We start from the raw sequence: 15,865 nt of genomic DNA, 5'->3' as shown, positions 1-15,865 counted from the left end.
ACAAAATGCATTTAAAAAAAAAAAAGCATAAAATGTTTCAAGAATATTTGTTTGATTTTCTAACCGTTAGTGGGGTCCAATCGAAGTTTGTTTTCGACAGAGGTGACAAGAAAATTCGAAGGGACAGGAAGAAAAACTTTTCTTGATCAAATTCTCAGCCAGCATATGTCGTTCAGAAATTACATTAGTTTTAAAATCAAAAGTTAAAAGCAAAAGCCAAATTTTTGAACGACATTCGTCAATTCATCAAATGTTCAAAGAATTTTTTGTATGACTTTTGTTATATCGTCCGACCATCTACAGGTGTATGACCAGCTTTAGTGTGTGGTCCTTGGTTAGGCATCGGGGCTGATTTACTAAAGGTAAATAGACTCTGCAAGGGCATTTGCTCCACAGATCAGTGAAGCTGTGCTGCCTTCCGTCATCCAGTCATGTGCAGGCAAAATGCTGTTTTTTTTTTCCTTGCAGGTGATTTGTGCATTCTCTGCAAAGTGAAGCTGCACCTCATTTACTAAGCTCCGTAGCAAATTCCCTTGCAAAGTACACAGTCTATTCGCCTTCAGTAAACCAAGCCCACTGTATCACCTCGATCTGCAGTGCAAGTGCCATTGATTTCTTCTCCCCATCTGCACATCCTACAGATACAATCCAAACCAGTCCAGAGACCACAACTACAGGAAATACACCCTCCATATAGCATAAGATGGTGGGTGGATACCTCCTATATAATCACACGACGATGGGCGTACACCTCATACATATCACACGACGGTGGGCGTACACCTCTTACGTATCACATGACGGTGGGCGTACACCTCTTACGTATCACATGACGGTGGGCTTACACTTCTTGCATATCACATCACGGAGGGAGTATCACATGATGGTGGGCGGACACTCATTACATGTAACTGGATGATGACTGGACGTACAGCTTCCCTTGCTCTATCACATGATCTAGTAGAAGACCGGAAGTTGTTTGGCTGCCAATCGCTTAGCCTAGGTGGCTCTCCGTACTGGCGATGGCCTCCATTCTCGAGGAATACGAGGACTCCTTGTCTCGGGCCAACCTACCGAGCCAGACTCGGGTGCCTGGGATCCCGCTGTCCGGTAAGGCCTCGCAGCACACAGAAGATTGGGCTTATGTCGGTGTGGATGGGAGGATGTGTGTCTATTGCACGTTGCGACTTGTGGTTTGACAGCAGAGACCTACCCTGTCATACACCTGGGAGCACTTCTACAGCTTTACGCTGCCTGATCCATGGAGGGCCGATGCAGAGCCTCATTCGCGGCTAATCTCCACCATCTCTACTGTATCTCCTCCTTTCTGAAGAATTCCTGCCTGTCCCATGTTGATGACACTTCCTGTAATAGTCCCCCTAATGGTCAGGGAGCTGCCCACTACCTTGGGGCCCATGTAGAGGAACTGGCCGCTACCTTGGGGCCCATGTAGAGGAACTGGCCCACCCCCACCCGCCTGATCGCTGACATGCAGTTGCTCAAGGTGCAGTTTGTCAGGTGCAACGGAGTTCTTGAAGGATTTGTTCAAACAGGCGCTTGTATCCATCCTGTGTACAGTTTGCTTGTTTTGGCCTCTGTATCCACCCTGAACTGTGCGCAGACAGCCTATAGAGGTGGACACAGCGGCTGCACAGACACCGCTGCTTGTCAAAATCTGACCTTCATGCAGGAGAGGCTGAACAACCCTGATGATGGTTGTAAAGGCAGACGTTTTTCACCTTCATGCATTCTATGCACAAAGGTAAAAAAAAACCTTCTGTGTGCAGCTCCCCCCATAGCCCCTCCCAATATTCCCCTCGCGATCCAGCAATGTGCAGAGGAGCCTTGGCTGACCCCGGACTTGTTTTCCTCATTGGCTGTGATAGACAACAGTGGGATCCATTGACTCCCACTGCTGTCAATCGCAGCCAATGAGGAGAGAGTGGAGCCATGCCATGACTCTGTGGTCTTATGGACGTATAGAGCTAGGCTCGAGAGGGAGCATGCACCAGGGCCCTCATAGCAAGCAGCTTGCCTTTCAGGGCACTGGTCAAGGTGGAGGGGAGCCAGGACCGCCAGTGGGGGACCTAAGAAGAAGAGGATCAGGGCTACTCTGTGCAAAACCATTACACAGAGCAGGTAAGTAGGACATGTTTGTGTTGTGTTTTTTTTTTTTTAAATCTGAACCTTTAATACCACTTGATGGAGGCAGACATTGTGGGTTCTGGGGTGTTCAGCCGTTGTCTGATGGTCACTGATCTGTTTTTAGCTGCCGTATTTTCAGTAACAACTGACTGCCAAGTGACAGTAGTCTAGGTATTTCTATCATCCTGCAATGTCATTCTTGGTAGCAGAACACAACAATTGTGTGATCCATATCAAATTAATTGTTTTGACTGTTATAAATTTCATATTTCTCACTAGCCACAAAGGCTGTAAATCCTCTGTGTTCACCACAGGTATTTGCAAACCCAGATATTACCTTGTAATAGTGATATCCAGGGCTGTGGAGTCGGTAGATAAATGTTCTGACTCCGACTCCTCAGTTTTGTGTACCTCCGACTCCTCTGTATTAATAGGCGAATGTATTTTATACATTCCTTGAAGGAAAGAAAGGCAACATACATGTCATTACCACAGGACTACTGGCTGGGAAGCCAACAGTCTACTGTATTGAACAGTTTAAGAAAAAGACAAACACAATGAAAACAACAAAGTTTTATTAATTATTTTTTATTAATTAATCAAGTGGCTGGATAGTAGCAGCAGGCATAAACAACAGGAACTTTACCAGTCCAAAAATACAAACCACATTATTTGGTTGTTTTAGAACAAAAACAAAGATATCTATATCTATCTATATGAACCAAAAACAAAATCTGTAAAACCTAGAAATGGTTTATATTAATCTTGAAATGTAGTTCTAGGCTTAGCAAATGCAAATCAATTCAATGAAGAGTTCTAAGGAAGAGAATTGCCTCTGCCAGATCCTCTTTCATAGAGGCTCTTAAGTCAGACTTTATTATTTTTAGGGCTGAAAATAATCTTTCGACACTGACTTGGGTGGGTGGCATTGCAGTAACTAATCTGGCCACATCTCTAACGATAGAGAGAAGTAGAGAAGTCATTAATTATAACTTTTTGTGAATTGGGACATTTAAACTTTTTTTTAAATTCCAATCTAAATTTAATCGGAGTCGGAGCATTGTTTGCCGACTCCGACTCCAGGTACCCAAAATTTCCTCCGACTCCACAGCCCTGGTGATATCACTGTGCTCTACATAGCCTGTGCAGGAAGCAGAGCTGTGGGAGGGGCCAGGCAGGCTCCACCCACTACAGGCTTCTTGCAGAAACCTATGATGGGCATAGACTAGACCAGTTACGCTGCACAAGGAAAGAACAGCAGTGACTGGTCATGATTACAGGAGGCTCTAGCAAAACAGGGAACGTTTCAGGCCCTGTTCACACCATGGCGTTTGATCATGGGCAGAATTGCCATGATTCTGTGCACAATTTCAAAACACAAACAAAATAAGAAATTGCACAACAGCGTGAACAGGGGGCATTAATTTTAATGGCACCTAAAAATGAAGTGTGTTTTTGCCACTATTGTTGTGCTATAAATCACAGCAAACCATATCGTCCAAAAGAAGCTCCTGAACTCTTCACTTCACACAATGTGGTTTGCCGCAATTGCAGAGCAATTAATAGAGCAACTATCGCACCTGACCGCACCGCGTTTTTAGGTAATGTATGGCACCTAAACACGCCGTTGTGTGATTTATTTTAGCACAGCATTTTGAAATTGCGGGCAGATTCACAGCAATTCTACCTGGAATTCAAAACGCCATAGTGTTATTGGGACTCATCCTGGATTACTGCACAGATCTGGAAAAAATGCTCCAAGCACACCAAGGTTCAATTAACTACACATTATTATTATTGTTATAATTATACAAAATGTATGTAGCACCAACAGTTTATGTAGCACACATGAATCTTGTATTAAGATTTTGTTTTGTTTTTTAATCCTGGAGCCCAGCTCCAGGCAAAATTGGAAATTTTCTCAACACATCATGTATTATTGTCTTTCCTGGTGAAGGAAGATATTCTCACCCAAGTACACCATCCAGGTCCCTCCATTGGTACTGTTTCCTGCTGCGGGTAATGCCAGTCTGGATGAGTAAGCTGATCGTCACTGTCTGTGTCCCCTGCTGTCTCTTCACAATGACATCACTCCTCTTCTGGCTTCTGAAATTACCCATTTTCAAACAGCCAATGAGAAATGTCCACATCACACAAGCAGAGATGTGGACACCCAAAAGGACCTGCCAGAAGGAAACAGAAGAGTGAATGATCAGGACCTTAAAGCCGCCAAAAGTAAAAAGGATATTTAGATTTTTTTTTTTTCCCCATTACATCGATTAAGTAGTAGGTAGTGGTAGGGAGGGACAAGTGTGTGTGTTATGGAGGGGGCTGTAAAGTGGAATTAGACTCCACTGTATAATTTATTTTAAATGAGCCCCCAGGATGTTTATGCCATAATTTGTTAGTATGCACAGCATATAAGCATATTATGACAGACTTACCTATGAAATGATGCCCTCCAACACTCCACCTGGTCCTAGGCACTTCCATCTTTTCTCGGCCTTCCTTCCAGGGTTTTTTGTGTTCAGCTGCTTGAATGGCCAGGCCATGTTGAAATCACTCCCGCACATGCAGATAGTCACTTCATCACAGCACAGAGTGGTACCCTGAGCTGTGCATGCAGTTTTTAGTTTTTGGAGTTTAATTCTGCTGTAAAGTGCTGGGGGGCAGCAGAGGCACATTATTATTATTATTATTATTATTATTATTATTTACATTGCTTGTGTTCCACATTAACTTTTTCTATGCTTAAAGTTTGTATTGTAAGATGTAGTGTTTCCAATAGAAATTGCCAAAAGTTAGTTTGTCAGGTTCTCTTTTTTTAATAAACTGTTAACTGTTTGGTTGCTTTCAGGCTATGTTAATGCATGCCTAGAAAAGGAAACTCCAATATTCAACAAACAAAGGATCGATTTCACCCCTCCAGAGAATATCAACAGCTTGGTGGTGTGCAGTAATCAACTTTGCATGAGCCTGGGAAAGGATGCCCTTCTCAGGTATGGTGAGAGGGTTGAGTGGTGTTAGTGGTCTGTTGTTGTCTCATCTGTCTCATGTTCATGTTTGCGTTAAACAATCCAGACACTATCCTAAACAAGCAAACCCACAAGTATTCTGCTAAGAGGCTTTATACTTGTCTTTCTGGCAGGTGGGGGGCCAAGATCTTTGCTCTTTTGAAGAGCTCCAGTCAGGTACAGTTCCAGCAGTGAAAGTTTCAGCTAATGACAATCTTTGTGGTAGTAGTTCCATAGCCACAACTTTAGGGTTACATTGTCTATTGACTCCAGACAGCATTTAAAGGGAAACTAAAGGTAGGAATACTCAACTCTGCCCCAGAGGTCTGACATCCATTATCCACTCACTGGCATCTTCTTCTGGGTGCCGGTCTTTAGCCATCTTGATTGTCCTGTGTGGCAGAGGAATGCCAGCAGGCTGACACATTTATTTTATTGCAGAATAAACACTGCATGTCTCTTTTGCAATTGTCTTTATTTTTTTACCTTTAGTTTGTCTTTGTTATTTAGCAAGAAATGACTGCATAGAACAAAATGAATGTAACTTTAATACTGGGATATGGCTTTCACAAGACTACATATGAATTGATTTGTTACTGAAAGCAGAGGTATGCCCTAACATGTTGTTTTCTCATTTAGGATAGATTTAGTAAAGGCAGACCAGCCAAACCAAGCAGACCTGGGACGTAAAGATGACTTCAAAGTCTACAAGATGTTTTTGGATCCCACAGGTGCTTTTTTTTTTTAAATTTTATTTTTAATAATTTTTATTGAAGTGCACGAACAAGGTTTACAAAGGATAACGTTTACATTGAATCATATAGGTTCATATTCAACAATGATTAACATGCAATAAAAAGAATTAATATGATTAAATACAAAACCACATGTTTTGTCTACATTCATAGTGGGCTCATAATGAATGTGGAGGAATAGATCCACAAGCAGGATTCTTGATCATCAACACTGTACGGGGGGGGGGGAGAGTTAATTACTAACCCCATCCATCAAAGCTCTGCTTTCCAGACATGAGTATGCGGTTCACAATGGCAAATATGTAACGAAGTGTAGAAAAGAAATAGATTAGGTAAAGGCAGGAAACACAGGTGAACAAAGGGGAGTCAAATGTGGTATGAGAGGAGGGAAGGAGAAAAAGGGAAGAGGCTCCAGAGTCACCCATTTGTGTCTTTCCAGATTAGGGTTCTTTAGACCTTGTTCAGACATGCGGCAAGGGCTTCAACTGCTTTGAAAAGCATTCCACGCTTGGATCGCTTTTCAAAGGAGTTTGACAGGTGGCGAGGAGGCATTATTATTAGACAAGATTCATATAGCGCAAACAGTTTGTGCAGAGCTTATGTTGCCTCCTGACCACCGATTTAACACTTTAAATGCTGCATAACCACAGCAAAATCTCTTGAATTTGTGGTTGTGGCATGGCCCCATAGAATTGCATTAGCTGCATTTGGCGGTGGCAACACCCACTGAAAGCGACATGCTATCTAATTTTTTCCGTGAGGAACATCATTGTGTCTGTAGCATGTGTACAGCCGTGAGCAGCTGCTCACCATTCTCCTAATACAGTTATAAACATTAAGATGCTTCAGTGTTTTTGTTATTTTATAATATTTACTAGTTTGTTTTTTTTATAATGTACATGGGCACATTTTCTTGTGCAGTGTAAATACACTGATTCTGGTACCTGGGATGTGTGCAGCTCTATGCCACGATTTGTGTAAAGTAGTTTATGCACACAGACGTAATGCATCAAAAGCAGATTATGTGCATTACGTCTGTGCACTTTGCTCAAATAACAGCACATGGCTCTGTATGCTGACCTTCACCCATTCATGACTATGGGCGGCTGTAAGCGGCTTAGGACATCCCGGGCATAATAAATATGTAGTGTCTTTACATTGCATCGGAAAATGTGTTCATGTGCATGTAGTCTTAAATGCCCTTTCCTGTATATAAAGTTGACTTTTTCAGTTTTTGCATTGTTGATGATCATATAAATATTAATATGGCAACACTCTACAGTCTTGAGTAACACAGGACTTTGTTAGAGTTGTCAGTCATGGGTAGACAAACCATCATTCTTGTCACCTAAAGCTGTTTTAAACGCAAAACAGTTATATATTTAATATATTGCAGCTTACCAATTAAATGTGTCTTTTATTGGTTTTCTTTTATCTTCACTCGTTGGATCTGACCACTACTGTCTACAATAGTTCACTTTTATCCACATTAGACTCACTTGCACCTCTAACTACCCGAAGTATCAGGCCCTGGCCATTACAACCGTGGCAGACCGATGACACCAGAAATCTTAAGTGACATAGTCGCGCTCTGGAGCGATTGTGGTGTAAAACCAAATCTCAACAAGCTTTCACCCTATATAAATCTGCTTTATTGACCTACAATTTCTCCCTCCATGCTGCCAAACAAGCCTACTTTGTCACTCTCATCAATAGCGTGTTATCCAGTCCTTGTCCTCTCTTTTTACTTTTTAACTCTCTACTTTCTCCACCTCCACCCTGTAACTCACTCACTTATGAGATTGCAAATCATTTCAGAAACAAGATTGATGCAATTCGTAGGGGCATCTCCATTGACATCCATCCCACTTAGCATTCCTTATACTAAACCTCCCTCAACACTTTCTTCTTTTAACCTTGCTACTACTGAAGAGGTCACTAAAGTTTTCTCAGAAGCCTGTCTCACTACCTGCTCCCTGGATCCTGTCCCCTCACAACTATTACAGTCACCCTCTTCTTCTATTCTATGCTCCCTCACTCGCATATTCAATCTCTCCTTCCCCACCCCTCTAAAACATGCACACATCACTCCCATACTTAAAAAGCCCTCCCTGGACCCCACCAAACTGAACAACTTAAGACCCATCTTGCTGCTCCCGTTTACCTCGAAACTCTTTGAACGCTTAGTCTACAATCACCTGACAACAACCTTCCCGACTATCTACAGTCTGGCTTTCGCTCACTACACTCCACTGAAACTGCCCTACTAAAACTCACTAATGATTTACTGCTAAAACCAATGGCCACTACTCCATACTCTTACTACTTGACCTCTCTGCGGCTTTTGATACTGCTGACCATCCCGTCCTCCTCAAAAAACTCCACTCTCTTGGCCTCCGAGACTCTGCTCTCTCCTGGTTCTCCTCCTACCTATTGCAGCGCTCCTTCAGCGTTACCTATAATTCTGTCTCCTCCTCTCTACTCCCTCTTTCCGTAGGGATCCCTCAAAGTTCTGTCCTTGGACCCCTTCTCTTCTCCATCTACACCTCCTCTCTTGGTCACTTGATAAACTCCCATGGCTTTAATTACCATCTCTATGCTGATGACACACAAATCTATCTTTATACTTCTCACCTCACCCCTTCAGTCTCCTTTTGCATTACTAACCTAATAAGTGACATATCGGCATGGATGTCACTCCACTTCCTCAAACTCAATCTTTCAAAAACTGAGTTCCTAGTATTCCCTCCAGCCCTTGCCCCCTCCCCTGACTTTTCCATCAAGATCAATAACACAACCATCAGTCCCTCCCCTCATGCCATGGTGCCCCAAAAATCGCTGTCCAAATCTTGTAGACTCACCTCCGCAACATCTCCTATATACGCCTGTTCTTAACCTCTGAAACTACTAAGCAACTTATTAACTCCCTTGTTATCTCTCGCCTTGACTATTGTAACTCCCTCCTCATTGGCCTACCTCATCGCAGGCTATCCCCTCTTCAGTCTATCATGAATGCTGCTGCCAGATTCATCCACCTTACTAACCGTTCCTTATCTGCCATCCCTCTCTGCCAATCCCTCCACTGGCTTCCTATGCCCAACAAAATTCAAAACAATAACAATAACATATAAAGCCATTTATAACTCTGCCCCAAATTACATCACCAATCTTGTCTCCAAATATCACCCAAACCGTACTCTCCGCCCCTCGCACGACCTCCTGCTCTCTAGCTCCCTTGTCTCCTCTTCCAATGCTCATCTTCAGGACTTCTCCAGAGCTTCCACCATCCTCTGGAACTCTCTACCCCAATTTATCAGACTATCACCTACTCTGCTTTTATCTATGAAAACCTATCTCTTCAGGGAAGCCTATCCTGCCCTCAGCTAATAATGGAATCTTCTATTCCTCCTACCAGTCCATCCCCCACAGTTATTACCTTTTTGTACCACTAGATTGTAAGCGCCAAGGAGCAGGGCCCTCCTAACCCTCTTGCATTGAACTGCATTGCTGGTATATTGTCACTTTTTATATTGTAAAGCACTGAGCAAACTGTTCGCGCTATATAAATCCTGTAAAATAACCTGTGCGCTTTTTATTTTATGCACTATAAACAAAAAAAGACCGAAAATTTTGAAAAAAGTATTTTCTCATTTCTGTCATAAAAAATATCTAAAAAACTAAAATTTTATCATAAATTTAGGCCAAAATGTATTCTGCTACATGTTTTTGGTAGAAAAAAACCCCCAATAAGTGTATATTGATTGCTTTGTGTGAACGTTATAGCGTCTACAAACTATGGCATAGATAATGGAATTTGCTCAGCTTTTACTTTCTGACTGCCTATCACATTTCTTGAGTTGCCAAAATACCAGGACAGTACAAACACCAAAAAAATTACCCATTTTCGGAAAGTAGACACCCTAAGCTATCTGCTGAGAGACATATTGGCCCTGATTTACTAAGAATTGAGTCTACCAGCAGACGCTAAACATTCAGGCAGACTCAATTCAATCAATCAAGACCTGTCAGTCTTCAGAAAGGCGCCCAGCAAGCTGATTAAGAAGAGTCTACTTTTTAGACTCTTTCCTATTAGTAAATACTTAATGACGTTGGGCACATTTCTAGATGCAATGCTGGATATGTTTGCTAGGTGGCGTACAACCACAGGCTTTGTCCTGTTGCCATTTATCTGTTTGCATATGAGAATACTTAGAATTTAAAATAAAAAGCACACCTATATTATAATTTTTTTTTTTGAGGTTTCTCCAAAAGTATCGGCCAACTAATGCATTTCCTAATGAATGTCATACATTCTGTTTTCAAATGTCAAACATTTTCACACTTATATCTCAAATAATTTGAATATCTAGTTCTAATTTTCCAATATAATTATATATCTTCATCCTCTTTAATCCTGTAACTATTCTACATTACAGCTCAAACTATGTCTCCTATAGTGGCTTAGTGGTTAGAACTCAGAACTTACAGCACTTGGGTCATGGGTTCTAATCCCAGTCATGGCTGCACATGTCTGGAGTTTGCATGCTTTCTCTGCATGGATGTGTTTTGGCCTATACTCCAAAGATATGCTGTTAGGTTAATTGGGCTTAGTATGTGTCTGAGTTTCTGGCCTTAGATTGTAAGCTCCTTGACATTTGTAAAAGCCCAAAATATGGAGATCTATTTCTAGGGTTCTGTCAGTGCCAGGAATTTTGATCAATCAATGAAGATTTTGGCTACTGACTAGAAAGTGGAAAGGGAGTGAATCTTACCTGTGTCCTATTCTTCTGACAAGTTTGAAACTTTTCAATTTTCTTTCTGTTTATATTTCATTGCAACTTTGTTTCTCTTCTCTTAGGCTAAATTCACACTAGCTTTGTCAGCAGACGTCAGACAGGCTTTTGGGAAGCGTTTCTGCACATGGCAGCACACAGTGCTGTTCACACTGAAGTGTTAGCGTTGCATCATGGCAAAACTCGCCCTCTTGTCGAGTCAGGAGGAGTTGAAGCCTCCCATTCAAGTCTATGCTGCCACTCCTAGCAGGTGTTTGCGGTGCGGCTGCGACACGGTTGCGAAGCATTTGCGAGGAGTTAATACCATTTAACTTCATTATAGGCGTTCTGGTGCAGTTTTAATGCTTGGCAAATGCCTATCAAATGCCTCAAAACCGCGCATAGGGCGTTTGGGGAGCATTTGAGGAGCGTTAAAAAATGCTTCCCAAACGCCTGTCAAACGCTATAGGGTCGTTTGGCAAGAGTAAGGGCTCGTTCACACTTGACTTTATTTCTAACTCTTGCCAAACGATTCTATAGCGTTTGACAGGCATTTGGGAAGCGTTTTTAACTGATCAAGTTAATGTGTCTCATTTCCTATCACCTACAGCTCAGATCTCACATTACTATAAGATTCCTGATTGTATCTCACCACTAGTCTGATTGAATTCACAATTCCTGCTCAGTCCTGTTCCCTTACGTATAATAACCTTTAGGGCCAGTTCACACTACATGTGTTTCAGTTGCTTTTTCTGCATCCAAAACGCACAGAAAGAAGGTTATATGGTTGTCAATGTCATAGTTCACATCAGCGCTTGCCGTTCCAGTTCGTTGCAGGTGCTGCCAAAAAAGTCAAACAGGCTGCATTGTTTATGCAGAGAACTGTACTGGAACACGGAAAAACACCCTGGAACGCACTAAAACGCACATGTCCCTTATTAAATTTAAGAAAGAGGGGAAAAAAATTAACTGGAATGCATAAAAAAATGCACTGGAACACAACAAAAACACATCCAAAATGCACTGGAACATGCTAAAAATGCATTAAAAAAGTGCATGCAAAAACGCATCTGGAACACATCTAGACTTTCTATAGTGTGAACTGGCCCTTAGGGACTTGTTCACACCATTTGTGGTGCAGAAACGCATGCAAGAGCGCGCATTTTCCTGCACAGCAAAGAAATGCAATACCCTTTGCAGATTTGCGCAGGTACCATGATGAAAACTTAATTGCACCTCCACACGTCTAGTAAACACAGACGCATTCACAGCCACCAAAACGCATGGCACCACACTACTGTGCGGTTAGGTGCAACACACTTTTACAATAATATGCCTGCAGTCTTTTTGCATGTTCCCACATGTTAGGCATCCCATTGAAATTAATGAACTGAGGAAAAAAAAAAAAAGTAAAAAATGCCAGCATAAACGAGTGGGTTGTTCATGTGGCTGGAGCCACATGTTACACTATGGGGACACAGCAGCTGTATGAACGCAGGTTTTAATCTGACAGGTGTGCAGGCGTGGGGAAGTGGCCCTGAATGCTCACTGTACATTCACGTGTACATGTACAGGGCTGTACACCTGCACCCGTATGCTCGTCAAATTAGGACCTGCAGCACTTCCATAGTGTAACATAGGTTGCCTGCAAACGGCGACAGCCACAAAAACAAACCACTGATTCACACTCTACACTCTATTTGGACAGCAGCAACAAATAGGTACAGTCAACTTCTTGGTGGGAAAAAAAAAAGAAAAGCAGGATTGATGTTGCTAAAATAGAACGGTCCTGCTCATAAGAGCTTACAATCTAAAGATTATATTTCTAATGAACTGTGCTTTCACAGGTTACAGCAGGAAACAAACGGTTAATATGAATCAAGCAACATTTTCAGGGCCATAAAATGAACACACACCACCACTTAGTACGATTATCTATCCACAAAACAGGCTGCAGATCAAAATATCAATATAAAAATACATAAGACCATGCCAAAATACCAAACGCCTCCCCAAATACCCCACACATACATTTGTCATCAGGTTTGTCCTAAAAATGCATTTCAGTTTAAATAAGCAAACTATAGCCAAGTGCAGATTTGGAAGAGCAGAGCAATTGACATGTGTTAGGATTACAATGCAAAGATAATAAACACACAATCATTGTACAATAATACACAAACACACTTTAGAAGGAAAAAAATGCAAAACATTTACAGCCCACATCAAAACAAAGCCTGAGTGGGGTCTGGGGCAATTCAGCACAATATCTCTTCCACCCCAAACCACCACAAGCACAGACTTGCTGAAAATAACCTGGCCTAGTAAAAGGAAAATCACCCACTGCTGCAGGTCTTTAACCACTCGCCTACAGGGCACTTAAACCCCCTTCCTGCCCTTGCCAATTTTCAGCTTTCAGCGCTGTCACACTTTGAATGATTGCGCGGTCATGCAACACTGTACCCATATGAAATTTTTATCATTTTTTTGAGACCCATAGAACTTTCTTTTGGTAGTATTTAATTTCCTCTGGGTTTTTTATTTTTTCTTAAACCAAAAACCACTGAAAATTTTGAAAAAAAAACAGTTTTTCTTAGTTTTTGTTTAAAAAATTTTGTGAATAAGTGATTTTTCTCCTTCACTGATGTGCGCTAATGAGGCTGCAGTAATGGGCACTGATAGGCTGCACTGATGGACAGTGATAGGTGGCACTGATGGGCACTGATGAGGAGGCACTGGTAGGTGGCACTGAAAGGCAGCACTCCTATATGGCACTGATAGGTGGCACTGTTAGGCGGCACTGACTGGCACTGATAGGTGACACTGAAAGGCAGCTCAGATGGGCACTGATATGTGGCATTAATGTGCACTGGTAGGCACTGATATGTGGCATTGATTTGACGCTGATGGGCACTGGCAGGTGGCAGTGCTGGGGCTACACTGATCAGTGCCCTGATGATCAGTGCACATGTTCCTCTGAGGGATGCCGAGTACCAGCTCTGCTCTCCTCTCGAGCTGTCAGCGTGACAGCTTGTGAGGAGAGAAATGCCGATAACCGGCATTTCCCTATTTACATGCGATCAGCTGTGATTGGACACAGCTGATCACATGACCGAGCTGACATCTTCGGCTCTTTCCATTGATCGGTGATCCACTGTGTCCGATGGACACAGCGCACCACCGATCGCCGCGCTGCGCACTCCTGGAGCTGCACATGTGCGGCTAGAATGGGAGGACGTCGTATGACGTCCTCCCAGAATGAGAGAAGTGCCTTGCGTCCGTCATTGCCTTTTATGGCAGTCGGGAGGTGGTTAAATAACATAGGTTGCAATTGGAGCACACCAAACAAGGCTTCACCCCCAATGAAAGCCACACCCACCACTGTCATTCATTTGGTCAGAGAAAGGGTTTGCACCGGATTATCCAGCTCCAATCATCCTTCTCACCTGCGTTAACCCTTGGTACAGTGAGGAACAGAAGTATTTGAACACCCTGCGATTTTGCAGGTTCTCCCACTTAGAAATCATGGAGGGGTCTGAAATTCACATTGTAGGTGCATTCCCACTCTGAGAGACAGAATTTAAAAAAAAATTCAGGAAATCACATTGTATGATTTTTAAAGAATTTATTTGTCTTGCACTGCTGAACATAAGTATTTGAACACCTGAGAATATCAGTGTTAATATTGGGTACAGAAGCCTTTGTTTGCAATTACAGAGGTCAAACGTTTCCTGTAGTTCTTGACCAGGTTTGCACACACTGCAACAGGGATTTTGGCTCACTCCTCCACACAGATCTCCTCTAGATCTGTCAGGTTTCGGGGCTGTCGCTGAGCAACATGGAGTTTCAGCTCCCTCCAAAGATGTTCTATTGGATTTAGGTCTGGAGACTGGCTAGGCCACTCCAGAACCTTGATATGCTTCTTAGGGAGCCACTCCTTGGTTATCCTGGCTGTGTGCTTCGGGTCGTTGTCAAGTTGGAAGACCCAGCCACGACCCATCTTCAATGCTCTGACTGAGGGAAGGAGGTTGTCGCTCAAAATCTCACAATAAATGGCTCCATTCATCCTCTCCTTAATACAGTGCAGTCGTCCTGTCCCCCTTGCAGAAAATCACCCCCAAAGCATGATGTTACCACCCCCATGCTTCACAGTAGGGATGGTGTTCTTGGGATGCAACTCATCCTTTTTCCTCCAACCACGACGAGTGAAGTTTAGACCAAAATGTTCTACTTTGGTCTCATCTGACCACATGACTTTCTCCCATGCCTCATCTGGATCATCCAGATGGTCATTGGCAAACTTCATACGGGCCTGGACATGTGATGACTTGAGCAGGGGAACCTTCCGTGCTATGCATGATTTGAAACCATGACGGCGTAGTGTTCTACCGACAGTGACCTTTGAAACTGTGGTCCCAGCTCTCCATGTCATTGACCAGCTCCTCCCTTGTAGTTCTGGGCTGATTCCTCACCTTTCTTATCAGTGATACCCCACGAGGTGAGATCTTGCATGGAGCCCCAGTCCGAGGGAGACTGACAGTCATCTTTAGCCTCTTCCATTTTCTAACTATTGCTCCTACAGTTGATCTATTTTCACCAATCTGCTTGGCAATTGCCCCGTAGCCTTTCCAGCCTTGTGGAGGTCCACAATTTGGTCTCTGGTGTCCTTTTTAACAGCTCTTTGGTCTTGCCCATGGTTGTAGTTGGCATCTGGACTGACTGTGGGGTGGACATGTGTCTTTAAAGAGCTCAGGCAGGAGCTACTAAGTTAGATTAATGAGTGGAGTAGAGGTGGACTTTTTAAAGGTACAGTAACAGGTGTTTGAGAGCCAGAATTCTTGCTGTTTCTTAGGTGTTCAAATACTTATGTTCAGTAGTGCAAGACAAATAAATTCTTTAAAAATCATACAATGTGATTTCCTGAATTTTTTTTTAAAATTCTGTCTCTCAGAGTGGGAATCCACCTACAATGTCAATTTCAGACCCCTCCATGATTTCTAAGTGGGAAAACTTACAAAATCACAGGGTGTTCAAATACTTCTGTTCCTCACTGTATACAGGCCCCACAAATCAGAGTCAGAAAGAAAGAAATCCACAGTGAAGTGTACCTGTGCAGCATACAACAGAAAATTGAACAGGGTTGTGAAGGGGAACCCCATGGCAACATTTATTGGCATTA

The 15,865-nt window shown here is 42.7% G+C and overlaps 1 protein-coding gene across 1 annotated transcript in view; it reads left to right on the top strand.

Annotated features, from left to right (window-relative positions):
- Positions 1-861: 861 nt before the first annotated feature.
- Positions 862-15,865, top strand: part of VPS18 (VPS18 core subunit of CORVET and HOPS complexes) — an 86,182-nt gene continuing 71,178 nt past the window's right edge. Inside the window, exons 1-3 of the mRNA XM_089654325.1 lie at positions 862-1,110; positions 5,003-5,144; positions 5,799-5,890. Coding sequence (XP_089510451.1) covers positions 1,023-1,110; positions 5,003-5,144; positions 5,799-5,890 — 322 coding nt within the window. The 5' untranslated portion in view covers positions 862-1,022. The remainder of the gene's footprint in view (positions 1,111-5,002; positions 5,145-5,798; positions 5,891-15,865) is intronic.

Source organism: Staurois parvus, unplaced genomic scaffold, assembly GCF_062004578.1.
Source record: "Staurois parvus isolate SC_StPar_1 unplaced genomic scaffold, SC_StPar_1.0 ptg000751l, whole genome shotgun sequence".
In the NCBI taxonomy this organism is placed as follows: Eukaryota; Metazoa; Chordata; class Amphibia; order Anura; family Ranidae; genus Staurois; species Staurois parvus.
Note: the sequence above shows the minus strand (reverse complement) of the source record. Positions and strands in the feature narration are given on the sequence as shown.